At 45.2% G+C, this 27,431-nt stretch overlaps 1 protein-coding gene across 4 annotated transcripts in view; it reads left to right on the top strand.

The window, feature by feature from the left end:
* GRAMD2A (GRAM domain containing 2A) overlaps nt 1-22,467 on the top strand; it is a 56,722-nt gene extending 34,255 nt beyond the window's left edge. The window contains exons 3-13 of one of the 4 annotated variants that reach the window (XM_036348008.1): nt 13,792-13,884; nt 14,751-14,808; nt 15,154-15,229; nt 15,816-15,919; nt 16,549-16,647; nt 16,776-16,847; nt 17,367-17,429; nt 18,429-18,573; nt 18,811-18,910; nt 19,758-19,862; nt 20,128-22,467. In XM_036348008.1, coding sequence (XP_036203901.1) covers nt 13,792-13,884; nt 14,751-14,808; nt 15,154-15,229; nt 15,816-15,919; nt 16,549-16,647; nt 16,776-16,847; nt 17,367-17,429; nt 18,429-18,573; nt 18,811-18,910; nt 19,758-19,862; nt 20,128-20,131 — 919 coding nt within the window. In that variant the 3' untranslated portion in view covers nt 20,132-22,467. Of the gene's footprint in view, nt 1-13,791; nt 13,885-14,175; nt 14,809-15,153; nt 15,230-15,815; nt 15,920-16,548; nt 16,648-16,775; nt 16,848-17,366; nt 17,430-18,428; nt 18,574-18,810; nt 18,911-19,757; nt 19,867-20,127 lie in introns of those variants that run through there. The other 3 variants (XM_036348024.1, XM_036348015.1, XM_036348033.1) reach the window with 3 other exon arrangements.
* Nucleotides 22,468-27,431: the final 4,964 nt, after the last annotated feature.

Genomic DNA, 27,431 nt, shown 5'->3' with positions numbered 1-27,431 from the left:
GGTTCCCTTTTCTCCATATCCTCACCAATACTTGTTGTTTGCTGATTTATTGATGGTAGCCACTCTGACAGGTATGAGGTGATATCTCATTGTGGTTTTAATTTGTATTTCTCTGATGATTAGTGACATTGAGCATCTTTTCATATGTCTATTGGCCATCTGCATGTCCTCTTTGGAGAATTGTCTATTCAGGTCCTCTGCCCGTTTTTTAATTGGATTGTTTGCTTTGAGTAGTATGAGTTTTTTAAAAAAATTATATATTAATACCTTATAAGATACTAGAGGCCCAATGCATGAATTCATGCATAGGTGGGGTCCAACTGGCCCGCCCTGATTGGGGCAATTGGGCTGGGCCGGTGGGGGGAGGGGCCAAGGGCAGTTGGCAGGCTGGCCCCGCCTTGATCACGGTCCCCACCCCCTGATTGAAATCCCAGGCAAGGGGACAATTTTCATATTAGCCTTTTATTATATAGGATATCATTGGTGAATATCTTCTCCCATTCAGTAGGTTGTCTTTTGTTTTTTTTGTTTTTTTTTTTTTTTTTGTGGATTTTATTTTTTTTTTATTTTTATTTTTATTTTATTTTATTTTTTTATTATTAGTTAAGGTATTACAAATGTGTCCTCATCCCCCCCCAATAACCCCCAACCTCCCCCCCACATACAAACTCATGCTCCCATCCCCCTGTTGTCCATGTCCATTGGTTTGGCTTATATACATGTATACAAGTCCTTCGGTTGATCTCTTCCCCTTACCCCCGCCCTCCCCTACTTTCCTTCTGGGGATTGATAGCCTGATCGCTGTTTCTCAGTCTTTGGGTCTGTCCCTTTTCATCAGTCTATGTTGTTCTCTATAATCCACAAATGAGTGAGATCATGTGGTATTTATCTTTCTCTGACTGGCTTATTTCACTTAGCATAATGCTCTCCAGTTCCATCCATGCTGTTGCAAAAGGCAAGAGTTCCTTCTTTTTTACCGCAGCATAATATTCCATTGTGTATATGTACCACAGTTTTCTAATCCACTCATCTGCTGATGGGCACTTAGGCTGTTTCCAAATCTTAGCTATGGTGAATTGTGCTGCTATGAACATAGGGGTGCATATATCCTTTCTGATTGGCATTTCTGGTTTCTTGGGATATATTCCTAGTAGTGGGATCACTGGGTCAAATGGGAGTTCCATTTTTAGTCTTCTGAGGTAGCTCCATACTGTTCTCCACAGTGGCTGCACCAGTCTGCATTCCCACCAGCAGTGCAGAAGGGTTCCTTTTTCTCCACATCCTCTCCAACACTTGTTGTTTGTTGATTTGTTGATGATAGCCATTCTGACAGCTGTGAGATGATAACGCATTGTCGTTTTGATTTGCATCTCTCGTATAATTAGTGACTTTGAGCAGGTTTTCATATGTCTTTCGGCCTTCTGTATGTCCTCTTTCGAAAAGTGTCTATCTAGGTCCGTTGCCCATTTTTTTATTGGATTGTTTATCTTCCTTTTGTTAAGTTTCATGAGATCCCTGTAAATGTTGGAAATTAAACCCTTATCGGTGGTATCATTGGCAAATATGTTCTCCCATGTAGTGGGTCTTCTTGTTGTTTTGTTGATGGTTTCCTTTGCTGTGCAAAAGCTTTTTATTTTGATGTAGTCCCATTTGTTTATTTTCTCTTTAGTTTCCATTACCCTAGGAGCATTATCAGAGAAGAAATTTCTTCGGCATATGTTTGCGATTTCGCTGCCTGTGGATTCCTCTAGTATTTTTATGGTTTCCCGTCTTACGTTTAAGTATTTTATCCATTTTGAGTTTATTTTTGTGTATGGTGTGAGTTGGTGATCTAGTTTCATCCTTTTGCATGTATCTGTCCAATTTTCCCAACACCATTTATTGAAAAGACTGTCTTGACTCCATTGTATGCTCTTGCCTCCTTTGTCGAATATTAATTGGGCATAGTGGTTTGGGTCGATTTCTGGGGTCTCTATTCTATTCCATTGATCTATATGTCTGTTCTTGTGCCAGTACCAAGCTGTTTTAAGAACAGTGGCTTTGTAATACAGTTTGATATCTGGTATTGAGATCCCACCTACTTTGTTCTTTCTCAGGATTGCTGCAGCTATTCGGGGTCTTTTTTTATTCCAGATGAATTTTTGGAACGTTCGTTCTAGATCTGTGAAATATGCTGTTGGTAATTTAATGGGGATTGCATTGAATCTATAAATTGCTTTGGGTAGTATGGACATTTTGATGATGTTGATTCTACCAATCCATGAACACGGTATATTCTTCCATCTGTTTATGTCTTCCTCTATCTCTTTTTTCAGTGTCCTGTAGTTTTCAGCATATAAGTCTTTTACCTCCTTAGTTAAGTTTATTCCTAGGTATTTTAATTTTTTTGGTGCAATGGTAAATGGGATTGCTTCTGTAGTTTCACTTTCTGTAAGTTCACTATTGGTGTAAAGAAATGCCATGGATTTCTTAGCATTAATTTTGTATCCTGCTACATTGCCGAATTCATTTATTAAGTCTAATAATTTTTTGATGGAGTCTTTAGGGTTCTGTATGTACAGTATCATGTCATCTGCAAATAAGGACAGTTTTACTTCTTCTTTTCCAATCTGGATGCCTTTTATTTCTTCTTCGTGTCTGATCGCAATGGCTAGTACTTCCAGTACTATGTTGAACAGGAGTGGTGAGAGGGGGCATCCCTGTCTTGTTCCTGTTTTTAGGGGGAATGGTTTTAGTTTTTGCCCATTGATTATGATGTTGGCTATGGGTTTGTCATATATGGCTTTTATTATGTTGAGGTATGATCCCTCAATTCCTATCTTGCTGAGAGTTTTTATCAAGAAAGGGTGTTGGATTTTGTCAAATGCTTTTTCCGCATCAATTGATATGACTATGTGGTTTTTCTCTCTCAATTTGTTTATGTGATGTATCACATTTATTGATTTGCGGATATTGTACCATCCTTGCATCCCTGGGATAAATCCTACTTGGTCATGGTGTATGATCTTTTTGATGTACTGCTGGATCCGATTTGCTAGGATTTTGTTGAGGATTTTGGCATCTATGTTCATGAGGGATATTGGCCTATAATTCTCTTTCATTGTATTGTCTTTATCTGGTTTTGGGATTAGGGTGATGCTGGCTTCATAGAATGAGCTGGGAAGTGCTTCTTCCTCTTGGATCTTTTGACATAGTCTGAGGAGGATAGGTTTTAGGTCTTCCTTGAATGTTTGGTAAAACTCCCCTGTGAAGCCATCTGGCCCTGGGCTTTTGTTTGCTGGAAGCTTTTTGATTACTGCTTCGATTTCCTCCATAGTTATTGGCCTATTGAGATTTTTAGATTCTTCCTGGTTAAGTTTTGGAAGGTTGTATTTATCTAGGAATATGTCCATTTCCTCCAGGTTGTCTAGTGTGTTGGAGTAGAGTTGTTCATAGTATTTTCTAACAATCCTTTGTATTTCTATGGGGTCTGTTGTTATTTCTCCTCTTTCATTTCTGATTTTGTTTATTTGGGTCCTCTCTCTTTGTTTCTTGGTGAGCCTGGCTAGAGGTGTATCAATCTTGTTTATCCTTTCAAAGAACCAGCTCTTGGTTTTGTCGATCTTTTGTATTGTTTTTTTGGTCTCTATGTCGTTTATCTCCGCTCTGATCTTTGTTATTTCCTTCCTTCTGCTTACAGTGGGCTTTTTTTGTTGCTCTCTTTCTAATTCTTCGAGTTGTAGAGTTAGGTCATTTATTCTCATTGTTTCTTGTTTCTTGCAGTAGGCTTGTAGAGCTATGAACTTCCCTCTCAATACTGCTTTTGCTGTGTCCCATAGGTTTTGGATTGTTGTGTTTTCATTGTCATTTGTTGCCATGATGTTTTTTATTTCTTCTTTGATCTCACTGGTGACCCAGTCATTGTTTAATAGCATGCTATTTAGTCTCCATGTGTTTGATTTTTTTGGATTGTTTTTGTTGTAGTTGATTTCCAGTTTTATGCCTTTGTGGTCTGAGAAGATACTTGATATGATTTCAATTTTCTTGAATTTGAAGAGACTTTGTCTGTGACCCAATATATGGTCTATCTTTGAAGATGACAAATGTGCACCCGAGGAGAATGTATATTCTGTGACTTTGGGGTGAAATGTTCTGAAGATGTCAATTAATTCCATCTGATCTAGTGAGTCATTTAGGATTGATGTTTCTTTGCTGAGTTTCTGTTTAGAGGATTTGTCCAGTGGAGATAATGGGGTGTTAAGATCCCCTACTATGATTGTATTGCTGTCAATCTCTCCCTTGATCTTCTCCAGAAGATTTCTTACATATTTGGGTGCTCCTATATTGGGTGCATATATATTTACCAGAGTTATTTCTTCTTGTTGGACTGCTCCCTTTAGTATTATGAAGTGGCCTTCTTGATCTCTTTTTATGTCCTTCACTTTGAGATCTAATTTGTCAGATATAAGTATTGCTACCCCGGCTTTTTTTTCACTTCCATTGGCCTGAAAAACCTTTTTCCATCCCTTCACCATCAGTCTGTGTGCGTCTTTTTTGATGAGGTGGGTTTCCTGTAGACAGCAGATATATGGGTCATGTTTTCTTATCCAGTCATTTACCCTATGCCTTTTGACTGGGGAATTTAATCCATTTACATTTAAAGTTATTATTGATAGAAACTTGTTAGTAGCCATTTTTGTTCTTTACCGCTGCGTTCCTTCTTTGTTTCCTGTTTTTTCTATTTATAGCAGACCCTTTAGCATTTCTTGCATTGCTGGTTTGGTTGTAATAAACTCCCGTAGACCGTTTTTGTCTGTGAAGCTCCTGATTTGACCCTCAATTTTGATTGATAGCCTCGCTGGGTATAGTATTCTTGGATTCAGACCCTTCCTTTGCATGACTTTGTATATTTCATTCCATTCCCTTCTTGCCTGATGTGTTTCTGTTGAGAAATCGGTCGCTAGTCTGATGGGGGATCCTTTGTAGGTAACTTTCTGTCTCTCTCTGGCTGCTTTTAAGATTCTGGCTTTGTCATTGGTGTTTGTCAATTTAATTATTATGTGCCTTGGTGTCGGTCTTTTCAGGTTCATTTTGTTTGGGACTCTGTGAGCTTCTTGGATTTGTGTGAGTTTTTTCCTCCCTATATCAGGGAAATTTTCTGTTACTATTTTTTCAAACAGGTTTTCTATTCCTTGCTCAGTTTCCTCTCCTTCTGGCACCCCTATTATTCGGATGTTGTTTCGTTTAGCATTGTCCCATAGTTCTCTTAGGCTTTCCTCCTGCTTTTTAATTTTTTTTTCTAGAAGCTGTTCTGTTTGGGTATTTTTTTCTACCTTGTCTTCTAGCTCGCTGATGCGGTCCTCTGCTTCTTCTAGTCTACTGTTGATGCTTTCTATTGAGTTCTTTATGGCAGTGATGTCGTTTTTCATTTCTTCTTGGTTTCTCTTCATTTCCTCTTGGTTCTTCTTCATTTCCTCTTGGTTCCTACACATATTGTTGAATTGGTCTTCCATTCTTTTCATCCACCTTATGGCCATTACTCTGAATTCTTTCTCTGACAGGTTGCTTGCCTCCATTGCCTCCATTTCGTTTAGTTCCTTTTCTGATGATGCCTGTTTTTCTTTCATATTTGGGTTGGTTCTTTGTTTCACCATGATTTATCTTCTCAAGGTGTTTGGTTATGTAGTTCTCTCTCTGCTGCGCTGATTCAAAGGCACAAAATACAACACAACAAGGCACAATGTACAAGGCAACAAACTCAATGCATTCACGATATTAATAACCCCAAATAAAGGTGACCCCCCGAGCAAAGAGAATTAGGGGATAAAGAAGAAAAAAGAGAAAAAGATTAAAGAGAAAAATAAAAAACAAAAAGGAGTGCCGAAATGAGATTGGGAAAAGGGAGAGAAGAAAAAAACAAAAAGACAAAAAAAAAAAAAAAATAAGAGAATGAAATAGAGGTGGGGAAGAGGCTATTTGTATGGGGAGAGCAAGGGATTGGAAATTAGATATATAAGTAGGGTGAAATTTAGACAGTGGGTAGAAAGAAGGAATAGGTAAAATCCAAAGCAGGAATAGGGTAAGAGAAACAGGACAACAAAAGGGGAAAAGTGAGGAAGAGAGTTTTGGCTTAAGGGTAAATGTGAGCTAGAGAGAAATGATGCTAAAGGAACGATGAAAATAGTGTGTATAACACTAATCCCAAAATAAAATAAAGAAAAATAAAAAAAAATAATAAAAAATAAAATGACACTTGAAAAAATGGTAAAAGGATAGCAATAATACTGGTTAAAAAAATGTAGTAATTAAAAAGGTAAAATCAAGTGATGAAAAAAATAAAAAATAAAATAAAAAAATAAAATAGGTTCTTAATGAAATGGTGAAAAAAGAATTAAAAATATATATATATATATAAAAATATTCGGAAGTGAAGGTGCTTCAGATCTTCCACTCTTCTTTTTGGCACGCCTCAGTCCTGCCAGGCATTCAGGGGAGTGTTGAACTTCCCTGCGATACACTGTCCCTCCGTGCAGTAAACCACAGACCTGATTTTAAGGCGGCTTGTATTTGTTTACCAGACTGCCTTTATTTGTGATCGCAGAAGAGACAGTTCGTGGCTCTGCCTCTGGGTGGCAGTGTGTCTGGATTGACCTCCGAGGCTATAAGTCCTCTCTATCAGTAGGGTTTTGCTTTGTTTTTTTTTCCCCTCTATGGTATTTGGCACTGATTCGGGAAAGACCACTGCCCAGAGCTGGTTCCTTGCCACTGCCCGCTGTTTCCCAGGCTCCCCAAAAAGAACTTTCCCCTACAGGCTCTGCGAATGACCCCAACTGGGGAATCCCATGCACTGGGTTTAATAATCAAATGCACGGATCTAAGGGGAACTGTAACAAGAGCCTGATAGTTGTGCGAATTCGCAAGCCTCCACCTTCCAGGTCTGCGCACAGTCTCCGCGCGCAGTCTCCGCGCACCCACTCGCCCCTGGCACCAAGCAGCCAGCAGATTGGCAAAGTCCAAGGCTGCTCCTTTACATCCAGTCCAGCTATGGGCTCATTTTTCGCGTTCCCTTCTGCCAGGAGCCCTGTGGGGCCCCTTCCCCACTCGCGGGTCACGCTGGTCCCAACGGCTGCAGACTCTGTGGGGTGCAGATTCCGCCCCGCGCGCGCGAGCTCGGTCCTCCCTCCAACCCGAACTGCTAACCGCACCTTTAGGGGATGTCCAACCTTTCCGTGAGAAGAAGCAGTGCTCGTCTGAGTTCAGGCAGTCACGCTGCTTGCGATCCCTTGTTTCCAGGTTAGTAGCTGGTCTCTGGATGCCGGCAACAACCACCCAAGATGGCGCAGTCTCCGCTGCTTAGCTGGCGCACCAGGAGAGGCTTCAGCCGCAGTCTCCAACCGTCCTTTTTTTCCTGGGGGTTCTCGGTCTTTCCTAGCTGCAGACAGTCTCTCAGCTGAAAATCCTCTGCCTATTCGGGCTGCATGTTACCCGTTTCAGCTGCTCACCCTTATCTGTTCCAGGACAAGGCACAGGACACGTCCGTTTATACCGCCGCCATTTTCCTTCTCCGTCTTTTGGTTTTATTGATGGTTTCCTTTGCTGTGCAAAATCTTTTTAGTTTGATGTAGTCTCATTTGTTTATTTTTTCTTTTGTGTCCCTTGCAACAGGAGATAAAATTAGAAAAAAAAATTGCTAAGAGAAATGTCAGAGATTTTACTGCCTATGTTTTCTTCTAGGAATTGTATGGTTTTGAGCCTAAAATTCAAGTCTTTAATTCATTTTTAAAAAAAATATATTTTATTGATTTTTTACAGAGAGGAAGGGAGAAGGATAAAGAGTTAGAAACATCGATGAGAGAGAAACACTGATCAGCTGCCTCCTGCACAGCCCCCACTGGGGATGTGCCCGCAACCAAGGTACATGCCCTTGACCGGAATCAAACCTGGGACCCTTGAGTCTGCAGGCCAATGCTCTATCCACTGAGCCAAACCAGTTAGGGCTTTAATCCATTTTTTTTTAAAGGAAATGCTTTGTGTTTTACACATATTTTTATCTATCTATCTATCTATCTATCTATCTATCTATCTATCTATCTATTTATTTTATTGTTTTTTTACAGAGAGGAAGGGAGAGGGATAGAGAGTAAGAAACATTGATGAGAGAGAAACATCGATCAGCTGCCTCCTACACATACTGGGGATGTGCCTGCAACCAAGGTACATGCTCTTGACCGGAATCCAACCGGGGACCTTTCAGTCCGCAGGCCGATGCTCTATCCATTGAGCCAAACCAGTTAGGGCAAGTCTTTAATCCATTTTAAAGCTGTTTCTTGTATATGGTGTAAGAAGGTGGTCTAGTTTCTTTCTTTCTTTCTTTCTTTTCTTTTCTTTTTTTTTTTTTTGCATGTATCTGTCCAACTTTCCCAATACCATTTATTGAATAGATTGTCTTTGCAGACTGTCTTTGCCCCATTGTTTTTGCCTCCTTTGTCAAATATTAATTGACCATGTAAGTGTGAGTTTATTTCTGGGCTCCCAGTTCTGTTCCATTGATCTATATATCTGTTTTTATGTCAATACCATGCTGTTTTGATTACTGTAACCTTGATATCAGGTAGCATAATACCTGTTCTTCTTTTTCAAGATTGCTGAGGCTATTTGGTCTTTTGTGGTTCCATATAAAGTTTTAGATTACTTGTTCTAGTTCTAGGAAATATGCCATTAGTATTTTGATGGGGATTGGGTTGCATCTATAGATTACTTTGGGTAGTATGGACATTTTCATGATGTTAATTCTTCCTGTTCATGAAACGGTATATGCTTTCATTTATTTGTATCTTATTCAATTTTTTTAGTTATCTTAAAATTTTCCAAGTACAGTTCCTTTACCTCCTTGGAAAATTTCTGATATTATTAACTCAACAGTTTGCACATGGAGATGAGATGGGGATGAAGGTGTAATTCATAGTCCACAGAGTAAGAGAAACTTGCTTGAGGAAATCTATGGGGGAATGGACAGGGGCTGCCGCAGGGTGAGGGGACCAAGGTAGTCCCCCACCCCCACCTCCCTGCTCTTGAAGCCTCTTTGCTTCCCCCCTCTACCCCCACCACAACCCAACCTGCCTGGTTCTGCCGGTGAATGCTAGGTGACCACTCAGCCCCAAATCTCATCTGGCCTTACTCTCCTTTCTTTATTTTCACTTATCTAAACAAACAAAAAAACAAACACTGTAGGAGTGAAGACTACTTAGTAGAAAGTTTGAGTTAAAGATATTTTTTGAGCCCTGACTGGTTTGGCTTAGTGGATAGAGTGTCAGCCTGTGGACTGAAGGGTCCCAGGTTTGATTCCAGTCAAGGGCATGTACTTTGGTGCAGGCACATCCCAGTAGGGGGTGCGCAGAAGGCAGCTGATCAATGTTTCTCCCTCATCGATGTTTCTAACTCTCTATCCTTCTCCCTTCCGCTCTGTAAAAAACAAACAAACAAACAAAACCAATAAAATGTATTTTTAGAAAAAGATAGAAAGCAGTACATTTCAGCCATATCAGAGTCTCTTTATCAACAGCCTTATCAGGACAGCCAGGAAGGCTGGCTCATGAATGAACATGAAGAAATGTCTTGTAACCATTCTACGGATAACAAGTAAAGGGGCTGCTTTTAGTTTAAAAATATTTGGAAGTCGTGTGTTCCAAAGTGACACTATTTATTACTCTGGTTTTCTTCACGGAGGTGCAGTGGGAATGTGCACAGCCTTCTTTTGTTATTCTCATGGCCTTAGTCCTCCAGCCCCTGCTCTGTACTTTGCCTACACTGTCTTCTCCCAGCCATTCCTCAAACATGGCATGAGTGTCTGCTGCACGCTGGTGTTCAGGCTTAGGCAGTTCAGTGTTTTGGAGGCAGAGTCCCTGAGGTCCTGAAGCCCCTGGAGATGGACAGTGACGCACTCCAGTAACAGGACAGGTGTAATCAGGGTGCGGCGGGTGCCCCAGCAGGGCTCCTTGCTAGGCTGGGGAAGACTGAGGGAAGCCTCCCCTCCCCAAGACAGTCACATTTAAACCCAAAGGTGAGTGGTTTGGAACCCATGCAAAGGCAGTATCATCCATGCATAGTTAGATTATGGAATCCATGTGCAAGGTCTTACCCCGCTGGTAAGGTCCAGCTTCGTTTTCTCTAGGAGCCCTTCTGTAACTCTGTCACTCAACAGGGATCTAAGTGTCCTTTGAGCTCCTGCAGCCCTGACAACTCAAATCACACTCTTTAGTGCTTGTGTGACAGTTTTTTTTTGCCTCTGAAACCATGGGCCAAGCTCCCTCTCCTTCTCCTTGGGTTCCTTCTTTACCCCCTGGTCTCCAGGCTGAGGGTTGTTCCTTCGAGTGGAGCTTGCCCTTCTTGTCCCTGGAGGCCCAGAGGCTCATGGGCTGCAGGGCCCACGCTCTCTAAGGGCTCAGTGGTTTGTCTTCAAGGCTCTCCTATCAAAGAACTCAAACCAAGTAAGGAACAGAGGTGAAAGAGACACATGGAGGCCCTGGCAGGGAAACTTAGTTGGTTAGAGAGTTGTCCTGATACCCCAAGGTTATGGGTTCAATCCCAGTCAGGGCACACACAATGATCAACCAATGAATACATAAATAAGTGGAACAACAAATCAATGTTTCTCTCCCTTCCTCTAAAATCAATTAATTAAAACAAATTTAGAAAGAGATAGATGGAATCTACCACACAAAAATTAAACATAATTATAGCAATAATTCCAGACAAAACTAAAAGGCAAATGACATGTTTTGCAAAAATGATAAACCAACGGTTAATATTCTCAATAAAGAATTTATATAAATCGCCTTGGCTGGTGTGGTTCAGTTAGTTGGAGCATCGTCCCATACATCAAAGGGTCATGGGTTCGATTCCTGGTCAGGGCACATACCTAGGTTGTGGGTTAGGTCCCTGGTTGGGTGCATACGAGAGACAACCAATCCTTGGGTTCCTTCTTTATATATTTCTATATTTTATATCATTATTTCTCTCTCACATCGATGTCTCTCTTTCTCTCTCATCCCCCTTCCTCTCTCTTTCCCTTCCTTTCTCTAAAATCAATAAACATATCCTCAAGTGAGGATTGGAAGAAAAAAAAAGAATTTATACAAATCAATAAGAAAAACATGAAGATCCTTATAGACAATTCACATTTCAATGGTTAATAAGTATTTGGGGGTAAAATGTTCAACCTACCAGTAAGTAGAAATGGAAATGAAACAATATATTCTCATCTATCAAATTTGCAAAAAATGAGAAAAAGATAATATCCAATGTAGGGCTTGGATATAAGGACATGGCACCCTAATATAGTGCTGAGGCCGTGTCAATTGGTATAGCATCTGGAAAGCATTTTGGAAGTGGGTCTAAAGAGCCTGATAAATGTTCATTCTCAATCCATTAATTTCATTTCTGAGAATCTATCTTAGAAATGGACAGTGACATGGGGAATTTCTCATGAAATCATGTTAAGCATCAAAAATATGGTGTACAGCCCTAGCTAGTTTGGCTCAGTGGATAGAGCATCGTCCTGCAGACTGAAGGGTCCTGGGTTCGATTCTGGTCAAGGGCATGTATCTTGGTTGCAGGCTAGATCCCTGACCCTGGTCAGGGTGTGTGCAGGAGGCAATCGATTGATGTGTCCCTCTCACATCGATGGTTCTCTCTCTGTGTCTCTCCCTCTCTCTTCCACTCTGGCTGAAAATCAATGGAAAAATCCTCAGGTGAGGATTACCAACAACAACAAAAAATAGGGTGTACAAATTATATGACATATAATCCCACTCACATAAATTATGTATTTATGCATAAATGTATTTTGGAGTGATTTGGGAGAATATTTTTCTCATGGGTGATTTTGGTGATCATATTTCTATACTTTATATTTATATTAATGCTCTATAATGAGCATTAATAAAAAACCAAGGAAGGAAAAAACCTCCATGAAATGTAAAATGATGGAACCAGATAAATTCCAAAATTAACTTTGGGAGGCAAAGGGTCAAGTCACTAGTGCAATCTGTCACTTTGCAAGATTCAGGAAATACATGTTGATGTCTATATCAAAACTCCCCATAAGACTGAGGGAGGCTCACCAGGTTACAGCTGTGACCGGGCTGATTTTGTAGGTATGGTCATCAGGTCAGATGGTTGTGACATTGGGTGCAGCCTGTCCCCTGCAAGGTCTCCATTTCCTAATCTGTACAGTAGCAGGGTGGAAGGGGTCAGACTGCTAGCAAATAATCTCTGAGGGTCCTGGCAGATCTCTGCTGAGTCTGTAACTCTGTTGTAGTTTTAAATCCGCACCCAATGATATGTTTTTATTTATTTTAGAGAGAGAGGAAGGGAGAGGGAGAGAGAAATATCGATGGTTTTGCCTCCCACACGCACCCCAACTGGGGATCGAACCCACACCCTTTTGGTGTACAGGACAACACTGGGCTGTAACTCTGTTCTTGAGGGAGAGAACTTTGACTTGCCTGTGTCACAGAGCTGAGAGCAACTGAGTGCTGGGATGTGCAGGTTCTAGGTCCTTATCTGCTGAGAGACTAGCACAGGACTTTGTTAGCTATTCCCACCACTGCATGTCTTGCCTTGGCTCTGCTTCTTGGCCACACTCTCTTCCCACCAGCCCCTGGGCCCACCCGTCTGGGGGCTAGTTTGACTGCTCAGCCGTTATTGATTTCAAGCCTGTCTTCCCTGGAGGGGCAGAAAGCAGGGAACCTTATTGTTTGGAGCCATTTAGTGGAGGCATGAACTCAAAGGCCACTGAAGGACTAGCCCTCTCTGCCCAGGAAGAGGGTGTCTCTTCCTTCCAGGGCCGTCTCTCTGGGCATTTAAGAGAGAGTGGGAGAGAGAGAGAGAGATATGGAAGAATTGGTGATGAGAGAGTCATTGATCAGCTGCCTCCTGCATGCCTCCCACCAGGGAGTGAGCTGTAACTCCGGACCGGGAATTAAACCATGCCGCTCAACCACTGAGCCATGCCAGTCAGGCCTCTCTGGAGATGGTTTGGCTTTCAGGCTGAGCTACCCAGATTGTTCAAAGAAAACCAATGGTGGCTTACTGGTGTGAGGCAGTCCCTCCCTTTCCAGCTCACACGTAACCTGAGGGTTGACTGGAGTCCACTCTCACATCATCTGCTGCATCAGCTCCTCAGCTTTGATAAGGCCTCCTGTGTTTGGCGTCCTTTCTATGAACCCAGAGGTTTAGAGCAGGGTTGGGGAACCTTTTTTTCTGCCAAGGGCCATTTGGATATTTATAACATCATTCGAGGGCCATACAAAATTATCAACTTAAAAATTAGCCTGCTATATTTGGTCAAACATTTAATTAACTCACCCCTAATGCCTTGGCAGGGCCAGACCAAATTATTTTAAGGGCCTTATATGTTTCCCACCCCTGGTTTAGGATAATGCTGCTTGGGTCCCTCAGAAACTTGCTTTCAGCCTTGAATAAATCTCAGACTCCATCCTCCCAGTGTGCCTTCTTAAGGTTGGGGCCAGAGGCCTAACTGCCTAGTGCTCGGATGACGTAGATTGATTTTCTTCCGGCCCAGTAATAAGCTGACCTTCAGGCTTCTAGAGAAGACAACTAGTAAGACTCCCACCTAGCCAGCTGCGCAAACCCCCTGCCTGAGCTGCTGTCTCCGGACTGCAATGTCTTCAACCTCACCCTAAATAGCAGGGCCAGTCTTGGGTGGCGGGCAGTAGAGAAAGGTGGAGCTAGTAGAGACAGGTGTCCCCATGAAAACTCCCTTCCTGATGTGGGCCTGTTTCTTCCTAGCAACCAACAGATGCATAGGAAGATGACTTCTCTGAAGAGCCCCCTGTTCTGCACAGAGAAACTAGACAGAGTTCAGACAACCCTGGACTCCAGGTGAGCCCCCTTCCCCAAGTCAGATAAGCATGTGGATTGGGGGTGGGAAGTCCTCAGGAGGTGACCTGTTAGAAATGGGACTGTAAGGCTGAGATAAGATGTTAGGTCTAGCATAGGCTGCCTAGGGCCTCTTCCTCCCATTCCCAGGCCTGACCCAGTGCACTGGGACCTAGCAGAGTCTAGGCAGCTCAGGTTACCAGCCTCCTCCCCTGCCCACCTGTCCTCAGGCCAATTTGGCTAGGACAAAGGTTTGCATTTCAGCACCACCCCATTTCTCTCAGCCTGGTAGCCTCCTTCAGGTCAGGTGAGTCTGCGGAACTCCGCACCGCAGAGCTCCAGGCCACCAGGAGGAGGCTGCTAGGAGGCCGTTCTGCCGGGGATCATGGCCCATGGGCAGGCCCCGGAGCTGTGAGTCTGACACCTCCATATCACCCACTCCCCAAACTGATCCTCATCCCTGTGCCTACTGCTCAGTGATTCTTGGGTCTGCTTCTCTGCTTACCTCTTGGCCAGAGAAATAGGAAAGGGTTTTTGACACCCAGGGGTGGATGGCTCCTAAGCATCTCTGAGAGATCTAAGCTCAGGCTGAGCAAATCTCCTCGGAGGGAGGGGGACACTGCTCACAGCTGTTTGGGAGGAGGGGCCACTGAGACCCCTTTGTGCGACGCCTTTGTGCATCCAGGAGTGCCCTTCCCCAGGGTCGAGCTATTTGCTTGCTGTGCTTATCACTGCTGTGGCCTCTAGAGGACTCCTCTCCAATCTCTGCCCCAAGCTTCTGGCTTGAAGCCAGGGCAGAATTGGCACTGAGGATCCATGGGTAGGACTCAAGGGTGCCTTGTCCCTGGAATGGAATGTCTCCTTTGCAGTCTGCACTGGCCAGAAGGCTTGAAGGGTGAAGAGATAAAGAAATACAGTCGAGAAGGGGTAAGTGTGTGGAGGCTGACTACTTGCTGCCCAGCAAGAAAGGGGCCCTGGGCTGCCTGAATTCAGTGACTGCTGGCTCCTTGGCCACCAGGAAACATGAGTGGTGTCCCTCCTGGGTGGGAGTGGTGCATTCCCCTCCAGTCACAGGCTGCCTATTAGGACCCAGAATTACCAGGAGACAAGTTGTGCTTGGAACTCAGCCTTCTACACCCACTGGCTATTTACCAGTGACTTTATGTTCAGTCCCCAGGGGGCCCTGTGGCAGTATTTCCTGGTGGCTGGAGCAGGGCCCCTTTTGTGTTGTGATCTCCCAGGACTTCTCAGCCCAAGCCCCTGTGTTTGCAGACACTACTAAGTAAATACAACCAGCAATACCACAAGCTGTTCAAGGACATCCCCTTGGAAGAGGTGGTTCTCAAAGGTGAGCTGTGTCCCTGGTATGCCTGGGCAGGTGCCTGTAGTGCCTGAGGCCCAGGTACTGTCCTCACAATTTAGAAATGGGAACCGGCTGCCCTTCGGATGTGGTTGGTTCTTTTTCCTTCAAAAGTGTGAGAAGACTGAACTGGTTTGGGATATAGAGTTGAATTTATGAAAGTTTTCTTGAGGAAACTAAAGGGCTTCCAAATCTTATTTCTGTTCTGTTCTTATCAGTCAGGCACTTCTTTCCTGTCAGGCACAGTCAGGGTCCTCTCTGTAGGCAGGAAAGGGCAGGGCAGGGCATTCTGCCTGAAGGAGTGAGAATCCAGGCTTGAGTGGGACCAGGGCAGAAACCTGTCTGGACCATTTGAGACATGGATAGAGAAAAAGGAAACATCTAGCAGTCTGCTGGGGTGGAGTGGGGGCAGTTAGGACTCCTGGGGTACTGGAGGATGGGTTATTTGGGAAGTCGCATTCTAAGGAAGACAGTTCCTGAGGATGGACTCTAGACTCTTCAGTGTGAGGACCCAGGCCCTGGGGCTTCCCAACAGACCTTGCTCATGGTAGTCTTCTCTCCTGTGACTTCCCAGTGTGCTCCTGTGCCCTCCAGAGGGACCTCCTTCTCCAGGGTCGGCTCTATATCTCCCCCAACTGGCTCTGCTTCCATGCCAGCCTCTTTGGCAAGGATATCAAGGTAGTAATGAGTGGTAAGGGCTGCCATAGTCCAGTGAGATCCCTGCCCAGCCCAGGAAAGAGAGAGGCCCCTGCCCTGCGGGCATGCCTTGAGTCACACCTGTCCTCCTGCATGCTGGTGAGGCCCCTCACTGGTTGGATGAACAGCTATGAGGCATCTTACCTGGTGTCAATGCAACCCCTTCCAAAACAGAGGCCCCAAATATAGACTCTACATCGGCCTGAGTTGGTCTGAATAGTTCACAGCCAAATTATTCTGCCTCTGAAATGCCTTCAGAATCAGAGTGGGATGTCGTACTTAGGGGGAGCCATACTTGTGGTCAGGACATAGCTCAGGGAACTCCATTATTAGAGCATGGGATTCAACAGAACAGCCATCCTTGGCCTCGTGGGTAAGAGGGTGAAAGCCTGGAGTGACATGTGCTGCCAAGGCTGGGCACGGTGTGGGTAACGGGAAGGGGAATGCGCATGGGAAGGGGGAGGTTCACACACTCTCCCACATGGGGCCAGGCTTCTCCATGGTGCCCGTGCTTGGCTCACTGCAAGCTGGGGCTGGGGCCTCGTTCTGGAAGCAAAGGGACCATGTCCTTGGGAATGAGTCCTGAAAGAAGCATGCCTCTCCTCCTTCAGGTGGTCATTCCTGTGGTGTCTGTGCAAATGGTCAAAAAACACAAGATGGCACGCCTCCTTCCCAATGGCCTGGTCATCACCACCAACACTAGCCAGAAGGTCCGTGAGTCTCTGAGCCACACTCTCTTGTCAGTTTCCCCATCGGAACCCCAGGAGCCCACAGCCTGACTCAGCACACTCTCAAGTCTTTACTCACCCCACCCCTTTGTTTTCTTTCCATGTCCCAGTATGTTTTTGTGTCACTGCTCTCCCGGGACAGTGTCTATGACATGCTGCGGAGGGTCTGCACTCACCTGCAGGTATGGAGTTCAAGGACAGGAGTCAGGCCAGGGAGGCTGCTCAGGCCTGGACTGAAGTGTTGGGACAAGGCTGTTGGGGAGGCTAGCCCATTTCTTCAGCACAGGGAACGGGGCAGAGGGAGGGGAGTGACAGGCTCAGGCTCAGTGTATCAGAGGCAGTCCTTGGACTGTGTGTCTGTATTTGTGAACATGTCTCTTTGAGGCCAGTGGCCTTTGTATGTCCCCATGTAGATGCCCTCACTTGTGCTTCTTCTGTGTATAGACAGACAGTCAGGAGCATGGGGCTGCTCCCCAGGATGCCTATAGCTCTCTCTGGCCTATGGTAAGAAAGGGGGAGGGGCAGCAGCAGGGGAGAGTAGATTGCCTTGGATTTGACCCTCTGCTCCAGCATTAGATAGGGCACCCCTGCAAACTATGGGAGCTAGGCTCCATCTGATCCAAAATGGAGGTAATGCTTCCCCATGCCTGATCTTCGCTGTTTCAGAAGGACAAGTAACTTCTGTTCCCTTTCTTCCTCAGCCTTCCAGCAAGAAGAGTTTGAGTGTAAGAGAATTTTCAGAAGAACCTGAGTGCGAGTCTCTGGTGAGAGCTGAGGCTGGGAGCAAAAGCTGCTGGCTTGAGATTGCCTGTGGTTCTGTCTTCAGGGCCTCCCAGGCAGGGCCCACAATGTAGAACAAAGGAACCAGGCTCAAGAGCCAGCAGTCATGCTGTCAGGGTTCTCCTAGACCTGCCACACTCCAACCATGCAGAGCCACCAGGTCCTGGCAGGTGTGCTGACTTTATGAGCAGAACAGATGTCTAGCCCCCAGAACACTGTCCAGGTTGAATCCCACACTGTACCGGCACAGAGCCAGTGACCCGTCCTCTTCCTTTCAGCAAAGTCAGGAGGGCCTTTAAGGGGATAGAGATGTCTCTGGGGAAGAACTTCAAAGGCTATTAATGTAGAACCCAGACAGACTCATTTTAGATTTGCTGAGGTCCCAGCAGTTTCATTTGGTAGCTGGGGTTTGGGGTAAGTAGAGCTGAGTTTCTAGAGTAGGGATGGGGGTGAAAATGGCCCCAGAGTGTTTGAAGCCTTCTTCAGTAACTGTAGCAGTCAGCCAAGCATACAGCTTGCACAATACCATGCAGGGAGATAGAAGGTGATGTTCCCATTTTTGTTGATGGGGACCTTAAGTGCCCACTGCCAAGATCGGTGACATGCTTAGGCATAGAGCCCAGATTAGAAGTCATGACTTATCCCATCCAAGATAGGTTGTGCTGGGCTTTCTCAGACTCAGCTGATCTGACCATATACTTCAGTGGGCTTACATCTTGGATCTCATGTCTTGGATCTACACTAGCAGTCTTCAAAGACATTGTTCCCTGGAAGAGTAGCTGGTTACAGCAAGGAAGCAGATAGGAGAGACACGTGATTGCTATGGCAATGGTTTTCCCCTTCCCATGTACCTGCTGCCATGCCTTTCTAGGCATCTATGTTGGTAATATATAGAGAAAGCTTTGATAAAGTGGTGGGGGCACCTTAGGGCAAATAAGATCCCAAGGGCTGTGGTGAGACAGCTTCTCCTGCTTTTTCTGCAGGAAGTCCTCACCCCTGAGATGAAGTGGAGAAAAATATGCCCTGCCTCCAGGTCCCTGTCCCTCCCAGACAGCATCCCTTGTATCCCTCCAGCATCCATGGACTCCCCAGACAGCTTCTTCTCCTCCAGGAAACCTCCAGGGTCTGGTAAGTTCAGGGGCCTTGTCCCACGGTAACAGCGTGTAAAGACCAGGCTTCTCCTCCTCCCACTTCTGTGAAAAGGGGTCATCACTGCCAACGGGCTTCTGAGAACTGTTTCTTTCTCCAAATCCATAGGGAAAGCCAAGAGCCTGGGCAGCTTCAGAGAAGCAGGAGGTTGGCATGCCCCATGCTGAGCTGGGGTCTGCTGTCCCAGGAAGATGACTAACTGCGCTCTTATTGCAGAAAATGCTGTCTGTGAGGAGGAGACACTGGAGGAGGAGCCCAGGAGCAGCGAAGAGCTGAGGCTCTGGAATTACCAGCTCCTCAAGGTCTTCTTCGTGCTGTAGGTGATTGTTTAGGGGAGGGGGGTGTATGGGTGTTTGGAGCAGGGGTCTTGGTGTGTGAGGAGGCCACTGTCCAGAGCAAGGGGAAGATTCTGAGTCAACTGCAAGCTCCTGGTTAGCGTCTGGAGGTCACATGGCAGGCAGGCCCTACTGTGGTGAAATTATCTCCAGTTTTATTTTTACAATCTTATAATTTAGGATTAAGGCTGTGCAATGGGGAGGGACAGGATATGAAACTGTTGAAAAAAGGAAAAGTTGCATAGGATTGGAGAAGGCTGGCAGAATTGGGGAGGGCCATCAGGTGGACTAGGAAAGCCATGGCCTTCTTGCTGCCCACCATTAGGGCAGTTTCTGGTCCCCAGACTCACCTGTAACTCCGCCTGAGGACCAGCAGATAGTGAGCATGGTGGGAGCTTCAGAACAGCCTGCCCCTGGTTCCTCTCACCTTACCTCACCAGCACCCTCTGGCTCTGCTGCCTGGGGCTACCACCTTAGGGGTAATCTTAGTCTCCCAGAGGAGGTGCAGGACCAAGGTGGCTGGTCATAGGGAAGTGGGGTCAGCTGAATAACCCAGAACCCCGGCTGGGCTTTGAGGACACCTCCATGGAGATGAGTTTCAGGACCCCCATGTGGCCTTTGGGATGAAAGATGCCCAGGCTTGAGCAGGGCAAAGGGTTCTTTAATTCTTCCAATTGCAAGAGGAGCTTAGTCCCACTCCTACTTTTGGTGAGCCTCTAAAAGTGCCCTTTTTCTATAAGTACCGCGAGCTAACCGATTGCGCCACTGGAGCTCCAAAAAAGTGCCCTTTTTCTAGATGAGAAAAACTCTTGCCCCCTTTTTTTCCAGGATCTGCTTCTTGGTCATGTCCTCATCCTACCTGGCATTCCGCATTTCCCGGCTGGAACAGCAGTTATGCTCCCTGAATTGGGATGGCCCAGTCCCTGGGCACAGGTGATGCCCTTTCTCTTCCCAATGCCTCTGGGATTCAGGGCTAAGGACTGGGACCAAAACCTACAGACAGGCTGCTTGTTACCTTGGCTGAATTGGCCCTACCCTTGATAAGCTGGCTTGATGGTCCCAAGCAAGATTGGGCAGAGTGTGTGGGGTACACAGATTCCCACCTGACCCACTTTATGAGGGGTAGGGGGTGGTTTCAGTGACCTACTCTCTACCTTCTAAGCCCTTTCTTTGATCTACGCATCTCTCCTATGTGCAGGTAACAGCCACTTGGCCTTTGTCCCCGCTCCTCCATGAAGAATGCCTTGGGTGCTAAGGTTCCATCAACGGTCCCCTTGGTTTCTGATGCTGCTGTTGTGCTGGGACTGACTATGAAGGAAAACATTCCAGATCCCTCCTCTTCCCCCAACTCTTCTCCTTCCTCCAATGAGTGATCTGAAGTACCTGTTTACAAAGTTCCTACAATTTTTGAACTCAGACAAAAAGCCAGGTTTTTTAGAACCAGCTGAGGAATTCTGTACATGAAAATTCAACAATCACTTACGTGGGGAAAAAAATTTACTTTGTTCCTTAGAAACAGTTCTGGCACACAGACCACCCCAAGGGACAAGGCCGTGCTTTGCTACCTGGAATGCAGCTCTCTGACTGTCACATGGCTCACTCCGTGGTGGGACAGAGCTAGAACCCAAACCACCAGTGTGGGCTCTTCTCTCTCCCCATATATTGAGAGTCCCTGCTTTGGGCAAAGGACTTCTCTGCAGGGACCCATCTGGCCTAGGGCAGACTATAGGGAAGTGGGGGCAAATTATGAAAGGGCTTGTAGCCAGGATTCCTTCAAGAAAGGAACATTTGTGCTCTGTGCTGAGACTGTTCGGAGAGGACTGGAGCAGCGGACAGTGGAGGAGCTGTGAAGGAGAACAGAGCATTCCATATCCTCAGTTGCCACTTCCTGGTGAGACAGGTGTAGTAGGGCCTTTGATCATAGACTGGTACCAGATCTCCCCTTGGTGTACGCAAACATTTCCAATATGCCCAGGTGGAAAGTAGGTATGACAAGGGTGGTGTCTTTGATCTGCGGTATTGCTTTTTTCTCTCTGCCTGACTGCCTGGATCTTGGATGTGGCCAATAGCAGCCTGTTGGGAGGCTTGGCTGGGTAGCTGGGCATGGTGGTGTTGGGCCACCATAGGGCAGAAATCACTCGTATTACCTGTAGCCACTCTATGGGGTCTGTTATCCATGAATGAAGTGAAGATGTCCAAAGTGTGCCTGGTACAGTACAGGGACCAAGCCAAGGGGGTCTGCCTGATACCTCTAGGGACAGTAGAAGTAGAGGATGCAAAGGGTAAACACAGTGGTGGCTTTGCTGTAGAGATTCCTCCTTCTCTGTCAAGGTCGTCTTTCGTATAAAAAGCTTCGCTGTGCCCCAGAACTCTGGCCTGCTCTCCCCAGAAGTCCCTTCTGCTAAGATAGTGATTTTGAAGGTTCTGTAAGGGCCTTAGTGAGGCGGTCAGCAGCATCGGGGAAAGTCACTGGTGATGGGGTGAGTGGTGTTTTCCCCTTTTCAGGCACCTGAGAGGGTAACCAGGGAGAAGTCCAAGTGGAGATTATTTATTTCAGAACCATCTGTTCTGTTTATGACAAACCCACATGAGGACTGGAGGGACTGATGGTAGGTGACAACTTCCAAAGCTCAAACTGAAGGTCTCTTCATCTTCTCCGCATGCCAAGTTGTAGGATTAAATTTAGAGCCTGGCCTTGTGGGTTGCTTGTACCAAATCTGTGTATCTCAGGTGAAACTCACTGTTCTGTTTTCCCCACACACCACACTGAATGAGGACCCAGCCTTTTTTTTTTTTTTTTTTTTGAACCAGGCCCCTTCATCACTCCTTTTCATCCTATTTTCAGGAAAATAATCCTATTTGCCCTAGAGCCTCACCTCCTTGGTCCTTGCTGAAGGGTGAGGAGGATAGATCCATTCTCTGAGCCTTGCTAAGTTGAACCAGAGGCCATGAGAGATGCCAAGTCATGGGTGGCTGGGCCAAGATGCTGATCAATGGCTTCCAGCCATGCCCCAGGCTCAGAAAGGGCAAGAGGCATGCTGCAGGGTAGGTGGCTCTGCAGGCCCTCGCAGGGCCTAGGGCTTTCAGTGGTTTGGGTGTGCCTGTCCCTCTGGAGGGTCCTGTCTCTGTTTCTCCCTTTTGTATTCCAGCCTGGTTCTCTTGGGCCAGTATACCTTCTGTTGTGCTCATTTATAAACTATGTGTATTTATACAGACCTGCTTGCATTGGGTGATGCTCCTCTAATTCCCTGAGAGTTTGGTTCAACTATCCGTGGCTTGTTCCACTATGGCATTAGCCTTTGAAAATATTTTTAAATAAAATAATTCTGATTTTTTTTAGTGTCCTGTGATATGGAGAGTTCATTTTTATCTTTTGACTACTAACTAAAGATACTCTTACTGACATATCTGGCACCAAGGAGACTGATAAAGCCCAAGTCATACCCAGAATCCCAAGTATTCTGCAAATCTCACAGGACTTTGAGATTGTGAAGCTAACTCTACTTCAGGCACATGGTGAAGGGGAAGGACGGCCACAGCAAACTGCCACAGTCTCTGTCTCTGGTGGGGAGACACAGAGAATGCTTCCCCATTTCTTCTGGGAAACTAAAGCAATGTCCATGATTTTAATAGTACTATGCTTCCGACTCAAGAATTAAAGTCTGGAACTCAGCACCAGAAAATTCCTGTGACATCAAACCTAGATTAGTAGGGATTCATTCATTCAGTAAATATGGGGCCCAGACTGTGCACCAGGTACTATGCTGGGCCCTGGTTGTAGCATTGACCACATTAGGCAGTATTTCTGCATCTTCCTGGCACTTGCATTCCATGTAAATGTAAGTTCCAAGTAAATACGTAAACAAATGAGGTAATTGCAGATTGTGATTAAATTCCAGGAAGGAAAGAAACAGTGATATGAGATTAAATAGGGAAATGGCTTTAGATGATGGTCAAGAAAGATTCTCTGGCCCTAGCTGGTTTGGCTCAGTGGATAGACTGTCGGCCTGCGGACCAAAGGGTCCCAGATTCGATTCTGGTCAGGGGCATGCACCTTGGTTGTGGGCTCCTCCTCAGGCCTGAAGCCAGGTCAAGGCTTGTGCAGGAGGCAACCAATTGATGTGTTTCTCTCACATTGATGTTTCTCTCTGTCTTTCTCTCTCTCTTCCACTCTCCCTAAAAATCAATGGAAAAAATATCCTCTGGTGAGGATTAAAAAAAAGAAAGATTCTCTGAAGGGACATTTCAGCTAGTTCTTAAAGGAGGAGTGGCCAGTCATTGGAGGAACTGTAAAAAGAGCATCCCTAGCAAATAGATTAGCAGCTGCAAAAGGTGGGAAAGAATACATATATCTGTGAGAAACAGATCTTTTTCATGCTTCTAGGATATAATCAAGTGGGACAGTGACATGAAAAGAGGTTGAAGAGGTCAACTCAACAACAACAAACAACCTTATTTTAAATAGGTAAAGGCCTTGGTCAGTTAGCTCAGTTGGGTAAAGCATTGTCTTCATACACCAAGGTTGCAGGTTCAATCCCCAGTCAGTGCACATACAAGAATCAACCAATGGCCCTGGTCAGTGTGGCTCAGTTGGGCATCATCCTGTGTACAAGAAAGTTGCTGGTTCTATTCCCCATCAGGGCACATGCTTGGTTTTCAGGCTCAATCCCCAATAGAGGGCATGCAGGAAATAGCCAATCGATGTGTCTCTCTCTCTCCCTCTCTCTCCTCCTCTCCCTTCCTCTCTCTTTAAAAATCAATAAATTCATTTAAAAAATAAAAGAATCAACCAATGGCCCTGGGTGGGTAGGTCAGTTGGTTAGAGCATCATCCGGATACACCAAGGTTGTAGGTTCGATCCCTGGTCAGGGCACATACAAGAATCAAACAATGAATGCATAAATAAGTTGAACAACAAATCATTGTTTCTTTCTTCCCGCCTTTCTCTCTCTCTCTCTCTCTCTCTCTCTCTCTCTCTCTCTCTCTCTCTCTCAAAATTAATTTAAAAAATGGGTAAAGCATTTGAATATACATTTTTCCAAAGAAGACACACAAATGGCAAACAAGCACATGAAAATATGCTCATAATCACTAGTCATTAGGCAAATGCAAACAGGAACCATGATCAGGTACTTCACACCCATTAGGATGGCTGTTGTCAAAGAAACAGAAAACAACCAAAGTTGGTGAGGATGTGGAGAGATTCGAACCCTTATATTCTGTTTGAAGGAATATAAAATGGTGTAGCCACTGTGGAAACAGTATGGCAGTTCTTCAAAACATTAAAAATAGAACTATATGATCCAGTAATGCCACTTCTGGCTATATACCCAAAAGAACTGAACAGTTTCAAAGAGCCATATGTTCATAGCAGCATTATCCACAATAGTCAAAAGATAGAAGCAACCCAAGTGTCTATCAACAGATGAATAGATAAACAAAATGTGGTGTATCAATACAATATTATTCAGCCTTAAAATGGAAGGACATTCTGACACGTGCTACTACATGGGTGAACATTGAGGACATTATGCTATGTGAAATAAGCCAGACACAAAGACAAATACCATGTGATTCTACTTATATGAGGTTCCTAGGGTGGTCAAATCCATATAAACAGAGAGAAGAATGGTGGTTGCCAGGGGCTGCAAGAAGGGGCATAGAGAATTATTGTTTAAAGGGTATAGAGTATCAGTTTTGCAAGATGAAAAGAGATCTGGAGACAGATGGTAGTGATTGTTGCACAATAACGTGAATGCACTTCAAACTATTAAACTATACAGTTGAAATGGTTAAGACAGTAAATTTTTAAAAAATGTTTTATTGATTTTTTACAGAGAGGAAGGGAGAGGGATAGAGAGTTAGAAACATACATCAGCTGCCTCCTGCACACTCCCCACTGGGGATGTGCCCACAACCAAGGTATATGCCCTTGACCGGAATCGAACCCGAGTCCACAGGCCGATGCTCTAACCACTGAGCAAAACCGGTTAGGGCAAGGCAGTAAATTTTATATGTATTTTATAATTTAAAATATTTTTTTAAAAAAGAGGTTGGAGAGGTAGGCAGGAGAAGGGAGTTTGGGTTTTATATGATCCCAGCTCAGATCTAAAAGTTTAGAGCTAGTAGATTCAGTGGTTGCTGAAACCAGTGCTTCTCTTTGCTAGAGGAAATAAACCTGTGGGTGCAATGTGCAGAAAAATATGGCTGATAATCGACATGTGATGGTGTCCCCCTTTCTCTATTCCTAGAGACTGGTCCATAGTAGCAGAATCACAGAGAGGGCATATAATTTCACATTGATATTTTTAAGTTGAAGTGAGCTAACTTTATGAGGGAGAAACAACTGCCTTGAATTTGGATAAACAAGAAATTCGCATATATATATATATATATATACATATATACATATATATATATGAATTTATATATATTTGTATATAAATAATGCAGGAGCTTCAGTTTTGCAACATGGGCTTTAGCCAGATATGAGGAATGGTAATGGAAGGGGCAGGAGTTCTAGTGAAAAGGGCATTCAGGAATGAGGAGAGCTGGGGAAAACTGCATCTTGCAGGAGAAGTCGTGGGAGCAAGACATTGCTCCCACCCTCACTGTCTCCACCCAGATGCCCAGCCATCCCAACCCTGGCCCTCCTACCTGCTGGTCATGGCATTAGGACACTTATCAAGCTGGGTGAGGTCGTAAATCTGTGCTGCTCGGCTCTCCTAGCTGCTGGGCCACAGAATCAGGGGACGATACTAAGGCAAAGAAAGGCAAGACTGAGGCCAGGTCTTTAGGCTGGTCTACGTGTGAGGGGAAGAAATGCAACTAAGCCACTAGGTGGCAGCAAAGTCCAACAGGAACTGGAGCCCAGGTGGTGAGGAATGGACTTCATTCTTCTTTTTCAAAGAAATGCCCCTTCTGTCCCCTTTTGGGGTGAAAATGAGCCCAGGCCTGGTCCAAGTCCATTGCACTGCCTATCCAACAGGCTCACGTGGCCGCTTCTTCCCTGAACCCTTTAGTCTTTTCTCCTCTTTCTCTTCTTTCGCAGCCAGGAGGAAGGCCCAAGGCGATTCTGAAAGGAAAGCATTCCTGAGGACCCTCCAGGCCTTCTGCAGGTCAGGCCTGTAGGAAGGCAGACTGGCCTGGGTGAAAAAACAATGTGAATGTTTGTGTTTGGGGATACAGAGTCCACAGGGGTGAGAGCTCAGCTTCTCTTCCATCAAGGGCACAGAAATCTTGGGCTTTCACCCTGACCTGCCCTCATTGTCAGTAGCCTCTCCTTTTACTCAGGACATAGAATTACAGAAACCTGACTCCTGCAAAGTGTGATTTCAGGAGGTAACAACACTCTTTCCCTCTTCCTTCAGTTAAAGATAAGGGACTGAGTCCCAAGGCAGAGAGGATTCCAATTTAAGAGTTACATCTGATTTGTCCACTGACAGTGAGAGGAAGGGAAGCAGTTAATTAAGCCTCTGAAATGATAATCCAGAGAAACCTGAATCCATCCCTCTGTGTGCCTGACCTCCACAGAGCCAAAGAGCACCTAGCACCCAGCAGGCCCTTCTTGCTGGGCCGCCTTCACATTGGCAGGGCTCTTTGCCTTCCTGGAATGTGTTCCTTCTTGTTTGCCACTCAGTGCCTGGCCCAAAGCCAAACCTGGGCTGCTCAGAATACCATGCCCCACTCACTTCTCTCACAGGATCTGAAACAAGGCTCTCTCTTCCACTTGGGGAAAGGTCAGGCCCTCACGGCAGCCTCATCCCACTGGTACTGACTTCTCACATCAGACTCTCCTCCAGTGGCTGGTAGAAAAAGCTCTTAGAGCAGACACAGTTGTGACCCCAGCAAAGCAGAGTGTAGCATATTTATGTCTTACCCTATTGGCAGCCTTCTAAATTGGGTCAGAGTGGGCAAAGTGTCATTGACAAGCTGTTCATTAACTAGGTTTTCTTTTTTTTTAATATGTCTTTTTTTTTTAAAATTTATTTTATTGATTTTTTACAGAGAGGAAGGGAGAGAGATAGAGAGTTAGAAACATCGATGGGAGAGAAACATCGATCAGCTGCCTCCTGCACATCTCCTACTGGGGATGTGCCCGCAACCCAGGTACATGCCCTTGACCGGAATCGAACCTGGGACCTTTCAGTCCGAAGGCCGACGCTCTATCCACTGAGCCAAACCGGTTTCGGCTTTTTAATATGTCTTAATTTATTTTAGAGAGAGAGAGGAAGATAGGAGAAAGAGAGAGAGAGAGAGAGAGAGAGACAGAGAGACAGAGAGACATCAATGCTGAGAGAGACACAGTGATAGGCTGCCTCCTGCATGGCCCCTACTGGAGATTGAGCTTGAAACCAGGGCATGTGTCCTGACCGGGAATGAAACCGTGACCTCCTGGTTTCATAGGTCAATGCTCAAACACTGAGCCACACCGGCTAGGCAACTTCTTTTTTTTTTTTAAATTAAATCTTTATTGTTCAGATTATTACATTTGTTCCTCTT

Source organism: Myotis myotis, unplaced genomic scaffold (genome assembly GCF_014108235.1).
Source record: "Myotis myotis isolate mMyoMyo1 unplaced genomic scaffold, mMyoMyo1.p scaffold_m19_p_1, whole genome shotgun sequence".
Classification (NCBI taxonomy): domain Eukaryota; kingdom Metazoa; phylum Chordata; class Mammalia; order Chiroptera; family Vespertilionidae; genus Myotis; species Myotis myotis.
Note: the sequence above shows the minus strand (reverse complement) of the source record. Positions and strands in the feature narration are given on the sequence as shown.